The sequence below is a fragment of the Macrotis lagotis genome, chromosome X (assembly GCF_037893015.1).
Source record: "Macrotis lagotis isolate mMagLag1 chromosome X, bilby.v1.9.chrom.fasta, whole genome shotgun sequence".
NCBI classification, from domain to species: Eukaryota; Metazoa; Chordata; class Mammalia; order Peramelemorphia; family Peramelidae; genus Macrotis; species Macrotis lagotis.
Genome location: NC_133666.1, coordinates 246,407,636 through 246,424,743, shown reverse-complemented (window position 1 = coordinate 246,424,743; position 17,108 = coordinate 246,407,636). Strand labels below are relative to the sequence as shown.

At 38.3% G+C, this 17,108-nt stretch overlaps 1 protein-coding gene across 1 annotated transcript in view; it reads right to left on the bottom strand.

The window, feature by feature from the left end:
- The window catches only part of IQGAP2 (IQ motif containing GTPase activating protein 2), a 347,950-nt gene extending 334,020 nt beyond the window's left edge, over positions 1 to 13,930 (bottom strand). Inside the window, exon 1 of the mRNA XM_074204624.1 lies at positions 13,825 to 13,930. Within this exon, the coding sequence (XP_074060725.1) occupies positions 13,825 to 13,873 (49 nt within the window). The 5' untranslated portion in view covers positions 13,874 to 13,930. The remainder of the gene's footprint in view (positions 1 to 13,824) is intronic.
- Positions 13,931 to 17,108: the final 3,178 nt, after the last annotated feature.

Genomic DNA, 17,108 nt, shown 5'->3' with positions numbered 1-17,108 from the left:
TTTCCAGTGGAACAACATTAAGGCAAATTATCAGTTAATTTTATTTTAAATAACATATAAAAAAGATAAAGAGAAAATAAAAAAACCTTTTTTTGAGGGTGTCATCAAATGTGGCAGAAAAGTTATCATTTTGTTACTTGGAGAGTAAACTTATCTGGGAAGGAAGGAAGGAAGAAAGAAAGGAAGGAAGGAAGAAAGGAAGGAGAATTTTCATAGCCTTTCATACCTTTCTCATATTGCTACTGTACAACTCAGTCAACCAATAAACAAGTCACACTAGAGTTGTGCTGGAGCTGGAGTTGATCATTAAATTTTTCAGTTTAAGCTCTTACATCTCAGAAAGTGAGCTACCAACTAGGGATTGGTTATTTATCTAGATTTAAAAATTATTAATAAAGCAGATAAAACATGTACCTGAAAGACAATTGTTAAACATTTATGAGCACACTCCCCAGTTCAAAGATACCAGTTTGAAGGATTCAAAATGAAATGGGTATTAGAACCTTGAAACTTCCTGCTCAGCAGAATCAAAAGAACACAGTACACAGTAGCAGCAACATTGTGGGATGATCAATTGATGATATTTTCCTTCTTTCTCAAAGACCAGACATCAGGGAGGTGATGCCATAACAAACACAAATTGGATTTCAGTGAGGGGAATACTGTGCTAAGTCACCAGTCTTACTTTCTCCTACAGAGCCATCTGGATCCAGCGACCAGATATGAATCAGGACTAGAGATGCTCGTGGATTCAAGGCAATCAGGGTTAAGTGACTTAACCAAGATCAAGCAACTAATAAGCGTCAAGGGGTCTGATACTAAATTTGAATTCCCATCCCCCTGACTGCAAGACCAGTGTTCTATCCACCGCACTACCTAGCTGTCCTTGTAATGATCAGTTATGATAGATTTAGCTCTTTTCAGCAATACAATGATCCAAGACAAGTACAAAACATTCATTTTATAAAATGCTATCCACATTTCAAAGAAAGAACTATTGAGTCTGAATGCAGATCTGAAGTATACTAATCCCAATTTTTCCCCATTTCCCCCCTTTAGCTCTGATTCTTCTTTCACAACATGACTAATATGGAAATGTGTTTAATATGTTTATTCATGTATAACCTATATAGGATTGTTTGCTTTCTTGGTGAGAGAGGAGGGAAAAATCGCAACACAAAATTTTATAAAAGTATATATTGGAAACTATCTTTACATGTAATTGGAAAAAACTACTATTAAGTTGGGGGGGGGAGCAAAATGGGAAAGAACTTTCTGTTCATAAAGTGGTGAGCATGATGTTGTCTTCCAGTGATTCTTCCTGCGATCCTAAGAAAAAAACACTGTATGTAACATAGAAGACCTGGGCTTAAATCCAATCGGCAGTAACAGAACTACTGTGTAACCTTAGGCAAGCTTCTTTACTTTCTCATGCCTCAGTTTTCTCATCTGTAAAATGAGACTAAACTAGATGACAACTAAAGTTCTTTCATATCTAAATCTATGATCCTAAAACTGAATAATTATTTCTTTACCCTTCTATGGATAAAGTAGGAGCCTTCCATCATCAATCTGGCCCAGATCAGACAGTCCATAAACATTAGAAATTACTATGTGGGGGTGGTTAGGTGGCACAGTGGATAGAGCACCGGCCCTGGAGTCAGGAGTACCTGAGTTCATATCTAGCCTCAAACACTTAATAATTATTTAGCTGTGTGGCCTTAGGCAAGCCACTTAACCCCATTGCCCTGAAAAAACTAAAAAAAAAAAAAAGAAATTACTATGTGCCAGACACTGCTAACTCTTAGAGAATACAAATGTAAAAAATAGCCCCTACTCTCAGGAGTCACAGTCTAATAAGGGAAGTAACATGAAAACAATTATGAACAAACAAGATATATGCAAGATAAGATTGGAGGCAATAAACAAAGGAAAAATAATAAGGAACAATCAGTGAAAGTTTCATTTGGAAAATGGGATTTCAACTGTGCCTTGAAGGAAGCCAGGGAGGAAGAAAAGGCATGGAGAGGGAGCAGTTAGTTGGTGCAATGGATAGAGCTCTGGCCCTGAGTCAAGGGGACCTGAATTCAAATCTGAACTCAGACACTTAATAATTACCTAGCTGCATGACCTTGGGCAAGGCACTTAAACTCATTGCCTTAAATAAAAAATTTTTTAATTAAAAAAGAAAGAAAGAAAAGGCATGGAGGGCAACCAGTGAAAATGTTTGGTTGGTACTTAGAGACAGATTTCTTGTTCATGGAAAAACAAGGAAACCTGTGTCACTGAATAGAAGAGTTAAGTATAGGCTAATTAATATGTAAGAAGATTGGAAAAAATAGAAAAGGATCAGGTTATAAAGGACTTTGAACCTTAAACAGAATTTTATGTTTTTTCCTAAAGGTGACAGAAAACTCATTACCTATTTCCTAAGTTGTGGGAGTCTGCTTTTTGACTCAATGTTAGGAGCTCTTTTCAAAGTCTGGAGTATAAGAGGGCCCTGGGTGATAAGTGGGCAAGTATATACCTATGGTCTCTCTACCCCAGATGGAAGATGTTTCCAAAATCCATCTTACCTAAGCCCTCTAACTAGGTACATCCATTATGCCCTTTGAAACCTGAACTTATTTTTTTCATCCTTGACCATACTTAATCCAACAAAGAACTAGTGATTATTAGATTCTATTTAATGAAAGAAAAATCAAAACTAGAATAACCAACTATTAAATAAAACAGACTTGTGATATGAATGAAGGCTATTGGATAACAGAATCTTCTTGAGGTACACTTATAGGTTTTCACTTAACAATGAATTCCATATTTGTACATTAATAATATTTTTCACTCTTTGCAATGGGGTTGTACTTGTTCTTACCCAATTGACACACACACACACACACACACACACATAAATTCTCATCTTTATTCTTCCCCTTCCCCAGGAACTCTAACAGAAAACATTGTAGATAAACCAAAGGCACTAGGACTGCAATTTACAAAAATCTTGCCAACATTTAACACAATACCAAGCTAAAAATCCCTTTAAATGACATTTTAATTTCTTTAAGACACACAAATTAACTGAAAACATACCATTAGCCATTATTCAACAAAACTTAGACATTGCTCATTTGAAGGCACTAACTCCCCAGGGAAACCTGAGAACTAAAATTGTCACAGGGAATCCTTTCAACAGAAAAAAAGAGAGACAGAGAGAAAAGCTGTTTCTCTGAGACGTGGGGTGACAGGATCATAGTTTGTTTGTTTTTTTCCTCCTTATTCTGAAAGAACTGAATACACACAAAATGCTTTTAAACCACATTCAAAATATCAATTAATATCATATCTAGAATTTTCTTTTATAAAATCTGATTTTTCCCCCCTCTTAGACCTCAACTGTTAAGAAATGAGTTTGGTGAAAATCAAATCAAATCCATAGCATAGATTTAAATGTTTGGCAGTTTTAATGAATGTATTTCTTGAATTGCATCAATTAAGAAACTACCCCATAAGTTTTAACAATTGCTCAGTATATACCTCCTTACTCATAGGCACTTTTGTCAAACCAATTTCTCTCTAAATTCTGCCAAGACCCAGGAAGGAAGATTTTAAAAGTCTAGTACTTTACTCATAGCACAGACTCTCTCTCAGAAAAGACAGACTCGGGATCTGTGATTTTATAGATACAGGGTATTCCCAGTGTAGAAACTGCCTTTGATGCAGATCAGCAACTTGTCTCTAAATTACAGTCTTAGAAAATTGCCTTAGGCAACTGAGAGATTAACTGATTTGGTTCACAGTGAACAGTAAGCATTCACCATCAGGCCTTGAACTCAGATCTGACGGATTCCAAGGTCTGTCCTCTTTTTACAAAGCCATACTGTCAGAACAGATCAACTTTTGTAAAAGACACTGTTCTAAAGAGTATAAATCCCTGAGATTGGTGCTCTGGTTTTAAAGTTCAGAAGCAACAAATTAGAGTAGAAAAAGGGGTTGCTAAGTAACAATAGATGGCAAAGGGACAGCAAAAAAATAGATACAGGGACTGAGAAAGACCAGTAGTCTGTGTTGGAGGAGGGGTGGGTGGGAGACATTAGGGCACTCTCAGACAATCTTAAGTGTTTCAGTGGCCTTTTGGGGCAGCAATGAACTGCAGCACAGTACCTGATGTTCATCTTGATGAACTGACTACTGAAGTAAGCTCAGCTTAACAATCAGAAAAAGGATAATCAGTATGAGAAAGATTATCATTCAAAATAACTAAAATAAAAGTTTAGGTGCTTACCAATACAGACCCAGCTAATTTTAGGAGATGGGAGAATGAATCCTTCCCTGAGAAGCATAGCAGTTCCTACTACTTTGAATTTGAGGAATTAGAAAGTTACAAAGTAATTAATTTTGTGAATACAAAGTAAATATAAAATAGTAAGCAAATTTGACTGAAACTGACTACAAAATACTTTGTTCAGATACCTGACCAGGAAAAAAATTTTCACAAAGTAGAAAAATATGAAATGTCAAACCAGTGCTACTAATTTGAGATGCAGTACTTCATGGTCAACTTAGAATATAAAATGTGAGTATAAGTGTTTTTGACTCTATTTAAATTTTCTGGCAAAACCTTATAGTGTAGGCATGTCAAATGGAAATAGGTCATGAATTTGGTATTTCTGCAGAGTGCATATTAACAGTTTTAATTCTGCTTTATTGTATTTTTATTTATTTTGTTAAATATTTTCTGATAACATTTTTATCTGGCAGTTACATGTAGTTAGCCTTTATGAAAATTCTGATCTAGATCTTTAATTTTTTTAATGATTTATTGATGCCTTTGGATTTAATGTCAGAGACATTTTCAGATATACCCATACACACCCAAAGAGCATTCTCTCATTTAACAAAGAAAAAGTTAATCAAACCCTAAGTAAATACTCACAAGCATATACAATATTCTACATTCATAATTCCTCATTGCTCTACCAAAAAGAAGGTAATATATTTTTCTCACTCTACCACCAGTTAATTTCCATGTTTTTTTCTGAATTCCCTCAAAATCGCCATTTCTTAAAATAAATCAATGTTTCATTACATTCATAGCCCACAATTTATTCAGTTCTTCTCTAGTAGGCAGGTTTGTTTCCCATTTGGTTTTATTGCAACCAAAAAAGCTCTCAGACTATGGTTTTAGGCAGCTAGAGTGGCTAAGAGTTTATGGAGTTGGCCCTGGAGTCAAGAAGACCTGAATTCAAATTCAGACTCAGATAGCTGAGTAAATTACTTAACCTGTTGGCCTCAATTTCCTCAAATATATAAAAAGGGGATCCTTTAAAAACTTATTTGCCAAGATGACTGTGAGGAGCAAAAGTGTTTAGCACTGATGGGTACATAAGTAAGAGCTTTATAATTTTTTTTCTTCCTTTCAAAATGACAAGGAGAGCTTCACTCAAGAATAATTTGGAGGTCTTCTAGTTAACCATAATAGTTATTTATAATAATAATTTATTATTATTATAGCTAATGGTCATTTTACAGATGAGTGGACTGAGACCCAAAGAGGTGACTTACCAAAAGTCTTATAGGCAATGCAAGAGAGACAACCAATGGAATGGACAAGCATTTATCAAGCATCTGCTATTTATCAGGCATCATGTTGGGCACTAGGGATACGAAGAAAGGCAAAAACCAAACAAATGAACTAACAAAAAACAGTCCTAGTTTTCAAGGAGCTCACAGTCTAATGGGAGTGCATTATGAAAACCCTCATATATAGATAAAATATTATATAGGGGCAACCATGTGGCTCAGTAAATAGAATACCTGACCTGGCATCAGAAGCTAGCTATGTGAACCTAGGCAAGTCATTTAACCCTCTTTACCCAAGTTTCCTCATCTGTCAAATGAATTGGAGTGGGAGAAAGCAAACCACTCCAGTATCCATGCCAAGAAAATTCCAAATGGGGTCCCAAAGCCTGAAAAAATGAATTAACAACAAAAAATACACAGAATAAATTGGAGAGAATCTCAGAGGGAAGGGATTAAGATTAAGGAGATCTAGGAAAAACTATTTGTAGAAGTTAGAACTACAACTGGGACCTGAAGGAAAACCAGAAAATCTAGGAAATGGAGGTTAATAAAAAAGAAAGAAGCATGGAGGATGGTAGTGGAAAATGCCAGAAGTATGAAGATGGTATGTCTTGTTTGAGGAACAACAAGGAACTAGTGTTCCTAGATCAAGGATTAGGAGGAGAAGAGTGAGGTGTAAAAACTGGAAAGGTAGGAAGGGAATTTTATATTTAATCCTGAAGGAAACAGGGAGCTACTGGAATTTATTTAACTCTCACTCCACATCAGACAATTGTTCCACTTCACTGTCATACTTTTAATATTCAAAATATTTAAATTCTCTTTCTTTATTTTATCAAATAAATTTGTAAATAAGAATGATTTTTTTCTTTAAACACCAGATTTTTACATATCTCTAACTTTCACCAATTCACTTGCAAGGGCATATTTCTGTTATAAAAGGGATTCTTTTGGTGTAAGGGGTGGATGAAAGATAGTTGCTAAGGTTCCTAGAGTACTCTCAAATTCTATGATTTGGGGGTGGCTAGGTGGAGTAGTGGATAAAGCACCAGCCTTGGAATCAGGAGTACCTGGGTTCAAATCCCATCTCAGACACTTAATAATTACCTAGCTGTGTGGCCTTGGGCAAGCCACTTAACCCCATTTGCCTTGCAAAAATATAAAAAAAAACCCAAAAACAAATTCTATGATTTGGTCTTAATACCCTTATCACATTTATCTCATCCCCATTATCTCTCATAACCCTAGAACAAGACAACAAAAACATCTGTGAAACTTAATTCAGAAGTTTCCAGGAAAATGTAAAGAAAAGCAAGGTATCAGGAAGCTGATGCTCTAAGAAAAAATAAGATATAAAAGGTAAATATGCCAACAAGGAAATAAGGGAGAGCATGGCTAATAGGGAACTGAAAGCCAAAATAGTTACAAATCTCAGTGGTGCTCCTTACTAGCTGCATGACTTCAGGCAAGTGCTAAAGTGTCCACATTTCCTTATCTATGAGATATGGGAGCCAGACTAATTCAGTCCTAAATTTCCATAATGCTCTAAGTAGAAGGAACAGAGAGCATAGCTGACTAAATCTTATTAGGATTAAACATAAAACACAATGGGCATGAGGGTTGCTACAGCATTTCTTATGAGTTACAGAAATGGAACTTCTTTGCCTGGCAGTGTGAAGAAGTAGAGTTATACTTAAAGTCAGAACAACTTTGGTTCCAATCCAGCTTTAGACCTTTACTGGCTGTATGACTCCAGGCAAGTCCCTTAATCTCTCAAATATCATTCTCATTGACTATGAATTAAGGGAGTTGGGCTCAAAGACCTCAGAGGTCCCTTCCAACTCTTAATCTATGACCCTATCATTTTTATGTATAAGGTACTATTCCATATCATCTAAATTTCCTATAAATATATTTTCTTTTACTTATCTTTTTTTATATTTATAAAGCGGCATTTCAGTATTAACAATTTATTTTGTTTTTAGAGATTTTATTTATAGATGATTCCCATCTTTTGTACCAAAATAAAAGTTAACAAGAACTTATAATTCAAGGATCATTTGAAAGTACAAATAATATTTCATATCTCTAAGAACTCCCACCTCTACTTTTAAAAATGAACAGAAATCCATTTCTCATCTTCCTACCTTTCCCACTTTATTAAGAAATAAAAATGTTTCTTATAACAAATATGCATAGGCAAAACAATTCCCTCAATGGCTATGACTATTGATTGTATGTATGGAAATTTATCATTTATCTTTCTCCTCATGCACCCTACATATATATATATATACATTTGTATATATATATATATATATATATATATATATATATATACACACACATACACATGCATACAGACATATATACATAGTATAGCTAGATATATCCTATACCCTAAATCTACTACACCTCAAATTATTACATTTTACTATTAAAGATTATGTCATATATAGATAATATAGATTATATTATATTATAAGCATATAACATATTATATAATATAATATTATAATCATAAATAAATATTAAGTTCTATATGTGGCCCTTGATAAATTTTTATTGGTTAATTTAACCCAGAAGAACTAAAAAGTTGGATACCTGTCTATAATGGAAGGCATATTTCATCATTGGTCCTCTGTAATCATACTCATTGTATTCTTACAGCTCTTAAAGTTGTTCTTGACTATGGAGTCAGTATTGCAAAAATTGTTCTGGTTCCATTAATTTCATTCTTCATCAGTTTATAAAATCCTTAGTTCACTATTGTAATGTTGTTCTTACTTCACACTCTACATCACTTCAATTTAAGATTTTGTTTTGATGAAATCTTGTTCCTCACTGCTTTGAGCACAATAACATTCTATCACCTTTATATATTATAGTTTATTTAGCCATTCCTCAATTGATGGACATCCTCTCAATTTCTAGTTTTTTGCAACCACAAAAAGATCTTATAAATATTTTTGTACTTTTCCTTTGTACTTTTTCCTTTTCTTCTTTTAACACAATCTACCTAACCCAGTCACAATGATTGTTAAAGTTCCTATTAGGGCTGATAAAGCCCCCTTAAAACTGAAATTTAAAAATATACATACTTTTCAAAAGCCCAGTGAATCAGGAAAGAAGGATAGAAATCCAAAGTGTTAAGAGAACTAAGAAGAGTTAATTGAAGAAGCCACAGCCCATCCTGATTAAGTTTTATTGAAAAATCATTTGTACCTGAGCTTATCACAACTGCAGAATTTTTCAGGATTAGGTTTTTATTATAGCTATGAGGATTTTATAAATATCACCTGTTCTTTTCTGCAACTCTAAACTGGTCAAGTTACTAATAACTCAGGAAATTATGAATCTTCTAATATGCAAAAAAAATTTAAAAACAACAAAAAAAGCAAACATGCCCATTTGAGCAATAAAGTCAAATTCTAACACTTAAATTTATTAACATTTTCTTAAACTTAGCCTAGACAGAGCTGGAAATTTTGATAAAAGTTTTGACAAATTTGTGCAATTTTTGTGTATACAACTAAGGCATGATAACTAGACATTTTACAAAACACAAACTTGTAAGTAAATTACTCCTTTTTTTTTCCCTGGATGAAGATTCATTTTGTGATGATATGACCCTTAGGGTTTACAAAGGAAAATGTTGGTGTTCATCATTTCATTTAATGATTACAACTCTAGGAGATCAATAGAATATGTATTACACATATAACAAAAAAGGAACCTGGGGCCTAATTGTGTTAAATGTTTTGTACTTTATCTTAAGGATGTGAAATATCAGAAGTAGTTTCAGACTCCAAGTTCATCACTCTTTCTACTGGGACATCATCCTTGAACTTTAATAACAAGTGTCAAAAGAATCATGGCAGGATTGTAAGATACACAGAATCTCCAAGAAGCTCCTCATTGATAATCAGGTGGTATCTCTCTCTCTCTCTCTCTCTCTCATGCCCAGATACAAAGACACACACACACAGATCACCCTACTCTTCAAAAGAGATTGAAAAGTTAAGATCAGTTCTAAGTACAGATATAATACTATTTCACAGTTCTTCTGAGTAAAGACATTTCACTGTACTGTATTCTAGTCTCTACCCCCTTTTTTCCATCAAAATCCTCTAAACCTGGGATGCATTCATTCCCTCCTCACCTCCCTCTTATAGAATGCCTGTCATCCTCTAAGAGCTGTCCCAAGTGTGCTACCTTCTAAATGAACCCCAACCTGATCCCATTACTAGAACCCTCTCTCTCTGAAAGTTATTTTATATTTGCCAGTGTAAAATGTCTTACCCCTCCCCCCACACACACAGATAAGGTCCTTGAGGGCAGGGACAGACACTAATCAAAACTGTCTATTGAATTCATCTCCAATTATACATGAAAATGAAAAATTTATTATTTGAACTTAAGAGGTTGCAAACCTAAGCTCATCCTTCCAACAATTATGAGATCTTTTTTTCTTATAAATCTGAGTTTTCTGCACAGCAATACAGAACCTCTTCACATTGTCTCATCTGAGGAAATTTGTCTAAATCCTCCCATAAATCTTCCACAGTGACAAACCCAACATTCTGGGTTGGGTACCTTCTTCCAAGTTTCTTGACATTACACAGACCAGTAGAATACAAAAGTTATCTGCCCAGAAATTTCAATTAAGAAATTTTAGAAATAGCATTGTCTCAAGAAGAAAGCTATTCAAAAGCAGCCTGTAGCAGCTAGAAATAAGTCACTATTTTCAAAAAAAAATCCAAACATTACTTCATAGTCAATTAAGCAGTCAATTATTTTCAAAATATATCTGGAAAGAGGAAAAGTGTAATTCTTTCCCTAATTTTTTTCAGATGGGTATATAACCAGTTTTAGAAATAAACTCTTTATAATTTAATTTAATTATAGGATGTCTAGACATTGAAGATGCTATATAACATTGACATTTGATTTTTTTAACCAAAGATGGAACTGAGAATCTAAGTTTTCTCCTCTTTGAAATGAAGGGAGTAGACCAATCCCTTAAGTCCAAGATTCAAAAGTGAATCACAGTGAAAGCAGACAGAAAAATACATTTTTATAATTAATCTATTCCCTCTGCACTGACTATGAATTTACAATGACCCCCCCCATGAAGTACCTTGCCTCTCTCATGTCCCTAATTCTCTTATTTACTACTTATTCCCAAATTGCTAGTCTCCTTGTGAAGCTAGCCTACTCTTGGATAGTATGATTCCCAGGTAACCAACCTCTCAGCACCTACCTTTTCCTTATTGCTCCTCCTCTCATGGCAACTTATATTGCCCATGCTGTGCTGGCTGGTGCTGCTGTCTTTCAACTGCCTTTATTCTTTCTCTCACTTTACTATCTTAGCTCATTTTCTTTACCTAACTAAAGAACTAAAATTTATGCCTTTTCTTACCTTCCTGAGTCAAAGAGTCTTCTGATTTCTTCACTGATAAATGAACTCCTACCTCTCCTTGCAAGCCCCCTCCCCCGACATTCTCCTAGCCTGAAGTAGGGGGTTCACCTAGGCACCTTACATCAACAGCACTCCAGTTTTAATTGCTTAACTGAAAAGAGTTGAACTAGAAGATGTTAAGTTTGAAAAGGACCTCAGAGAATTTACAGGTGCCACAAATAAGAAAACTGAAAACAAGTGACTTGCTTAAGGTCTCTCAGATTATAGATGATCATCAAAATGAACCAGCCTTGTATTCTGTAACAGCCTGTTTTATTTTCCCCAACTTTCCTTATTCCTTATTATTCTTCAGCATTAATTTAACAACTACAAATTCAAGTTCACTGTACTATTTTAACTGTATGTATTAAAAATGTTTTTGGGAGTGGTTCATGAAGTTTCTAATCTAGTGATTCTTATCTCTAAAACACCTATATTTTCAACAGTATCCACCCTGCTCCTCACCCTCACTCCATGCATAGCTTACATTACTGATTTAAATCTCATTCTGAAATATAATACTATAATTCTAAATAGTTTATATATTAAGAATAAGATATAGCCATCACTTCAGAGTAATGTTAGAGTAAGCTACTTAATTCAATGACAAGATGTGTGAATCACAAAGACTTCAGCAATTTTCTCCTATCAGAAAACTGAGCCTTCATGGAGAACTCATTGAGAAGTCCCACAAGCATAGGCTTCTATGTAGTATTTTGCAGATCCTCAGTGTGATGGAATCTGAGAGATTTTCTGGCATATAGTGTTTAACTGTCATTTAGTTGAGCAACTATAGTATATTAGAAAGAAATGGGGAGAGGGGAAACAAGAGAAAATATAAAGCACAAGCCTGTAGTCCCAATCCACTATAATATTTAACTCTTAAATTTTAAGTCACTTAACTACTAAAAATGATTATATTTTTTAAAATGAAACTAAATTGTTTAATTCACAGAAGACAGATACATAAATTTTTAATTCTTGCAATTTTTCCTTAATGAAATTACAATTTAGGTTGAGGGTCTTATAATCCTGGTTTGGGGAAAGAAAAGTGGAGGAGGAAGAATGTGGTCATTCAATGTACTTTTTTTGAGGGGGAAGAACCCCCACTTAATTACAAAACCCACAAACTAAAAGAGAACTGAGGTATAGGGAGGGACAACCCCCACACCATAATTCAAGGAAGATCATTATTCATTATCATCCTAGTGTGATCTTTCAGTGATAAAATTTATTTGGAGGCCTCAACCAGACAAAAGACTTATATCATTAAATGTCAAACTTTATATTTATAGGTTAAAGTTCTCTTTTGCATTAAAGATTGCCAGAAGCAAATATTAATGATTAGACTATATTAGTTAAAACATCTCTTTCAATCTGGAAGAGCCCAATAACAGGATATAACAGGATAGCAGAAGTCTTTGAACCAACCCGAACATTAACCCTTAATTAAGCGGTAAACATGAAAAATGAACACCCACTTTAAAAACATGGGCTGGGTGATTTACCCAAGTGTAAACTGATTGTGTTCTCCTGTGTCTGTCTGGTGCTTCGGGCAGTTACCCGAAAAACGAATTGGGCCTGGGGTTAACTGCTGAATGGACAAAATTGTGTCCGACTTGCTACACACATGAGAGGTATTACCCTCCTTCTCCAGCCTCTCCAGTCTAAAGAGGGGAAAAGGGCAGTTCACATAGGCTGGGAGCTCAGCTCAGCAAGTCTGCAAAAATCTTTAAGGCCATTTCTCAACCTCTCAGTACTTTTAAAATGCTTATTTCAAATGCTGTAACAGGTGTCAAAGGGATCCGCGGCTGAAGCCTCTGCCATCTTGCCGGTAGTACTTTGCCTTGGCAAAAGATTAACTTGGTCTTTCAGGCTGCTCCTCAAGAGTGGCTTAATTATCAGGACACAGCCCCTCCGAGATACGGCCAACTCCGCCCCCCACATATAGACACTTTTTTTAAGAAAAAAAAAAGAAACCACTTCCTGGCACAAGTTTAGGACTCTGAACTCAATCCACGGAACCACGTGGTCGGGGCTCATCTGGTCAGATCCTCCTGATCAGCTGCATTCGTCCTGCGGGCAACTTCCAAGGGCTGCCTCGCACTCCGTAATCACAGACCAGCTCCCCCCAGTCACGCGGCGCCGAACTGGCCCCTCCGAGCCGAGCGCCCCAGCCTCGCCGCGGCGGGCAGCCCAGTGCCCCTCAGCCCAGCCCGGGAGGAGCACGGGGGAGGGGACCAGGCACCCCGGGCGTCACACACACACCACACACACCTGTGAGAAAGAGCCCTAGGATGAGAGGAGCCGCCGGCTCTGCCCAAAGGGCGCCACTCGCTCCCTCACAGAGCCTGGCATCAGCGGAGACAGAGCCCAGCGAGGAGCGGCAGACCTCAGCACCCACCTGCAGCCCGGGCAAACTAACTTTGCTCACTGCACGGGCTGGTTAGGGGGAAGTGGATGGCGCCTGCCTCTCGCTGTGTCCCCAGACGCGGCTTGCACAGCCGCCAGGACGCTTCTCCTTCCCCGACACCCCCAACCTCCTGGGGGTGCTCTCAAAGAGCAGCAACGGGACTGGGGAGACAGAGGAAGAGGAGGAGGAGGACGGGGAAGCCTCGGGGGGCTGTACCACCGGGGCTTCCCCCCCTTCCCCTCCGCCCCGCGCATCCAGGACCCTCTCCGCAAGTTGGCCTCTCTCTTCCCGCAGGTTACTTTTGGGGGTCCCTGGCTGCTGGGGCACCCCGGGGGCAGCGCGGGCTTGGCGCGGCCGGCGCACTTACAGCCGTAGCGGGGTCTCTGCAGGGGCGACGTCCGCTCTTCGGGATGCATCCTGCGCTGCGCCCGCGGCTCGGGGCGCTCCGGCTCCGACTGCTCGGGGCTCCGGCTGCCCGGCTCGCCGGCTCCTGCGGGGAGGTGAGGCGCCGCCTCGCAAGCACTCTCCGGGGCTCCCGCCGCGGCTGCCACCCTCTGCGACCGCCCAGCTCTGCGCGCTGCCACCCGCAGGAAAAGCGAACTCTCCTCCCTCCCTCCTTCCCTCCCTGCCTCGGGCGCCGCCGCCTCCTCCTCCCCCATCGAGCTTCCTTTCTCCTGCAACCCTGCCCCGTTATTCACACCCAGACCGCGAGCTGGGGCCGCGGGGCAGCGGCCCCTACCGCCGGTGGCCGGGCATGGCACCGAGTCTAGGGGTACCCCCTCCTCCCAGCCCCCCAGCCCTGCCGGGGTCTCGGGGGAAGGGGTGGACCGGCGGGAAGCTGAACCGCCCTGGTTGCAGAAACTTGCGCGCGCGAACCCCCCAACACACACACGCCTGCGAGTGGCGGGCAAGGTTCGGGGTTGTGTTTGGTTTGGTTTTGTTATTTCCATTTCTGGCGGTTTAGGGGTGGAATTGAAACATCATAAAGAAAAGAAATGACACAGCAGAGGAAACGAGGGTTTTCGTTCCCGGGGGAGTTGCTCGGTAACGGAGGGACAAATAGTTACTAGTTCCTGTCCCTCAAGGGGCAATTGCTTGTCAATTTTTTTGTTTGGAGATTTTGTTTTTGTTTTTAAAACCAAAGTTGGCTCCAAAGTTGGAAGGCCACCTTTGGAATCAACCCTCTCTCACCTTGGTTTCCGGTAAGTTGATAGGATTTACAGAAAGCCACAACTGAGTCTTTGTTGTTGCTTGAGGAGAAGCTCTAAGTTGTTAACCATTTAAAATACAGCTGTGAACCAAACCCGTCTCTTCCTCATTAATCTCCCTCCTCAAACAAGTAACTGTCACCTCAGCCCAGCTGAGGTTTCACCCCAGCCCAACAACCCATCCGCCTAAGAAGCCGAGGAGATTTTCTTCTCTGCTATTTCACACACAGGCTGGGTGACTTTTCTTCTTGAGGCTTGTTTTCCTTTTGTGCCCTGGAGCAAGATATCTACCTTAAATAATTTGTGACCTTTCTCTCTACCTAGGTGCCTAGGCCTGGGCTGTCTTCTCAGGGTCAGGTATCCTTCCTTCCCTAGTTTACCTTTACAGGGACAAATAACCCTTGCCTATTTACTAAGAAAAAGTGAAAAGCAAAGATTGAGCAAATTCAGTTGGTTTTACCTGTTCTTATCCTAACAAATAAAGAATAAGATCTAATCCTCAAATCCACGTTTAAATTCTCTGTTTTGTTCCTGAATTTAGTTCAAGTGCTAAAGTCTACTATGGGGGCCTATCCTAATTTCCTTTCAAAGTTTCTCCCTTAGGAATCTGTTGTCTTCAGTTTCTCCCTTGTTCAATCAAGTCTGACTCTGTGACCCCATTGGGGGTCTTCTTGACAAAGATGCTAAAGGGTTTTACCATATCCTCCTCCAATTCATTTGCTCAATGAGGGAAACAGCTAAGTGATGTAATGGATAGAGCACTAGCCCAGGAGTCCTCAGGCACTTAACACATACTGGCTGTGTAACCTTGAGCAAGTCACCTAAACCTAATTGCTTCAAATTCAGGATCATCTCCAGTCATCCTGATCCTTTTTGGCTGCAGGACCCAAATAGTTCCTGAGGAAAAAGTGAGACTGGTAGCCCAGTACCCCCCTCACTCAAATCCAAGTCACTTCATGGCATCTCAGTGATGTCATGGTCTTGTTCAAGAATGACAAACTTAGGTACCCAGAAGATTGAGTGATTTGCATAGAATCACCCAGCTAATAAGTATCAACAAGATGAATCTTCCTGATTCTAGATCCTTCACTCTGTCTAGCCACTACACCACCAGCTGTTTCCCCCAGCAGATGGTGAACTCCTTGAGGATAAGTAGTTTCTGTTTTTTGTCTGTCTCCCCATTGTCTTTCACAGTATCTGGAACACAATTTCCCAAGCAACAATTTTGGTTGAAATCAGGTATTAGTTGTTTTGGTTTTTTAAGTGAACAGGGGGAGTTGTTAAATTCTGGAAAGTCAGGAAGAAGCAGATACCTATTTTCTTCTTGGGGTTCATACTTTAATGCATCATGGGAAATACCATCTGGTTCTATTAACCAATCAGGTAGAATAATTTGTGATGAAAACAACTCAGCCCTTAGAGTTAGAGAAAACCTGAGTTTAAAAGTTTGTTGATCATGTCCTAGGTGTGTGATGTTAGTCAAGTCACTAAGCTTGCCTGAACCTCAGTTTCTGTAGTTTTTATGTGACATACAAAGTACTTGGTTCACAATGACCCTGTGAATTGGTATGGTTATCCTTACCTGGGAAGTAATTCAAAGAATTCATTATCACCTGACTAAGAAATTCAAGTGTCTTCTTTCCTTTAAAAAAGCAGAATTTTCTAGTAATTAGAACATTCCAGAAATGAAATAGATTATCCTGTGAAATTTTCTCATCACTGCAACTATTCAAAAGCAGAAATTAGATGACAAGTATTCAGAATTATCTTTCATTCTACGTGGGCTTTGAGGTTGGCTTTAGATAATCTTACAAAGACTTAATTTTGGGGACTTTAAAATCATATGATGATCAAAGTACAGTTGGGAAAGAGTCCTAATTCCTCATAATTTATTCAAATTGTATTTGTCAAACATCTACTGAAGTATTTAGTGAGTGCTATTATTTGCCAGGCATGGTAAATTCAAAGACAAAAATAAAGTTCCTGCCTTCAAGAAATTTACTTTCTAATCCAATAAACATTTATTAAGTGCCTATGGCGTGCATGGCAGACACTGTGCTAAGTGCTGGGGATATATTTAACAAAAATAAAGACAATCAATGCTTTCAATGAGCTCATGATCTAAAAGGGAAGACAACTCACAAAAGGAGAGGGGAAGAGGGAGTGACAGGAAACAATGGTCTACCTGGTTCTGGTCATCTTGTTCCATGTTGTTGAAACCAGGAAAGGTAGCAAATGTACGTTAGGAATGGACTTCTAAAAGGTGTGACAAAATGTGTCCAGAGCACCTATTTAGTACAGTAAGTTGGGGCTGAGAGAGGAGGGAACACTAACAGAGGGATTTAGAAAAACTTAGAAAAATGGCTTTTGAGCTACATTTGAAAGGAAACAGATTCTAAAAAGTAAGGGGGAATACATTCATGGTAGATAGCCAGTGCAAAGG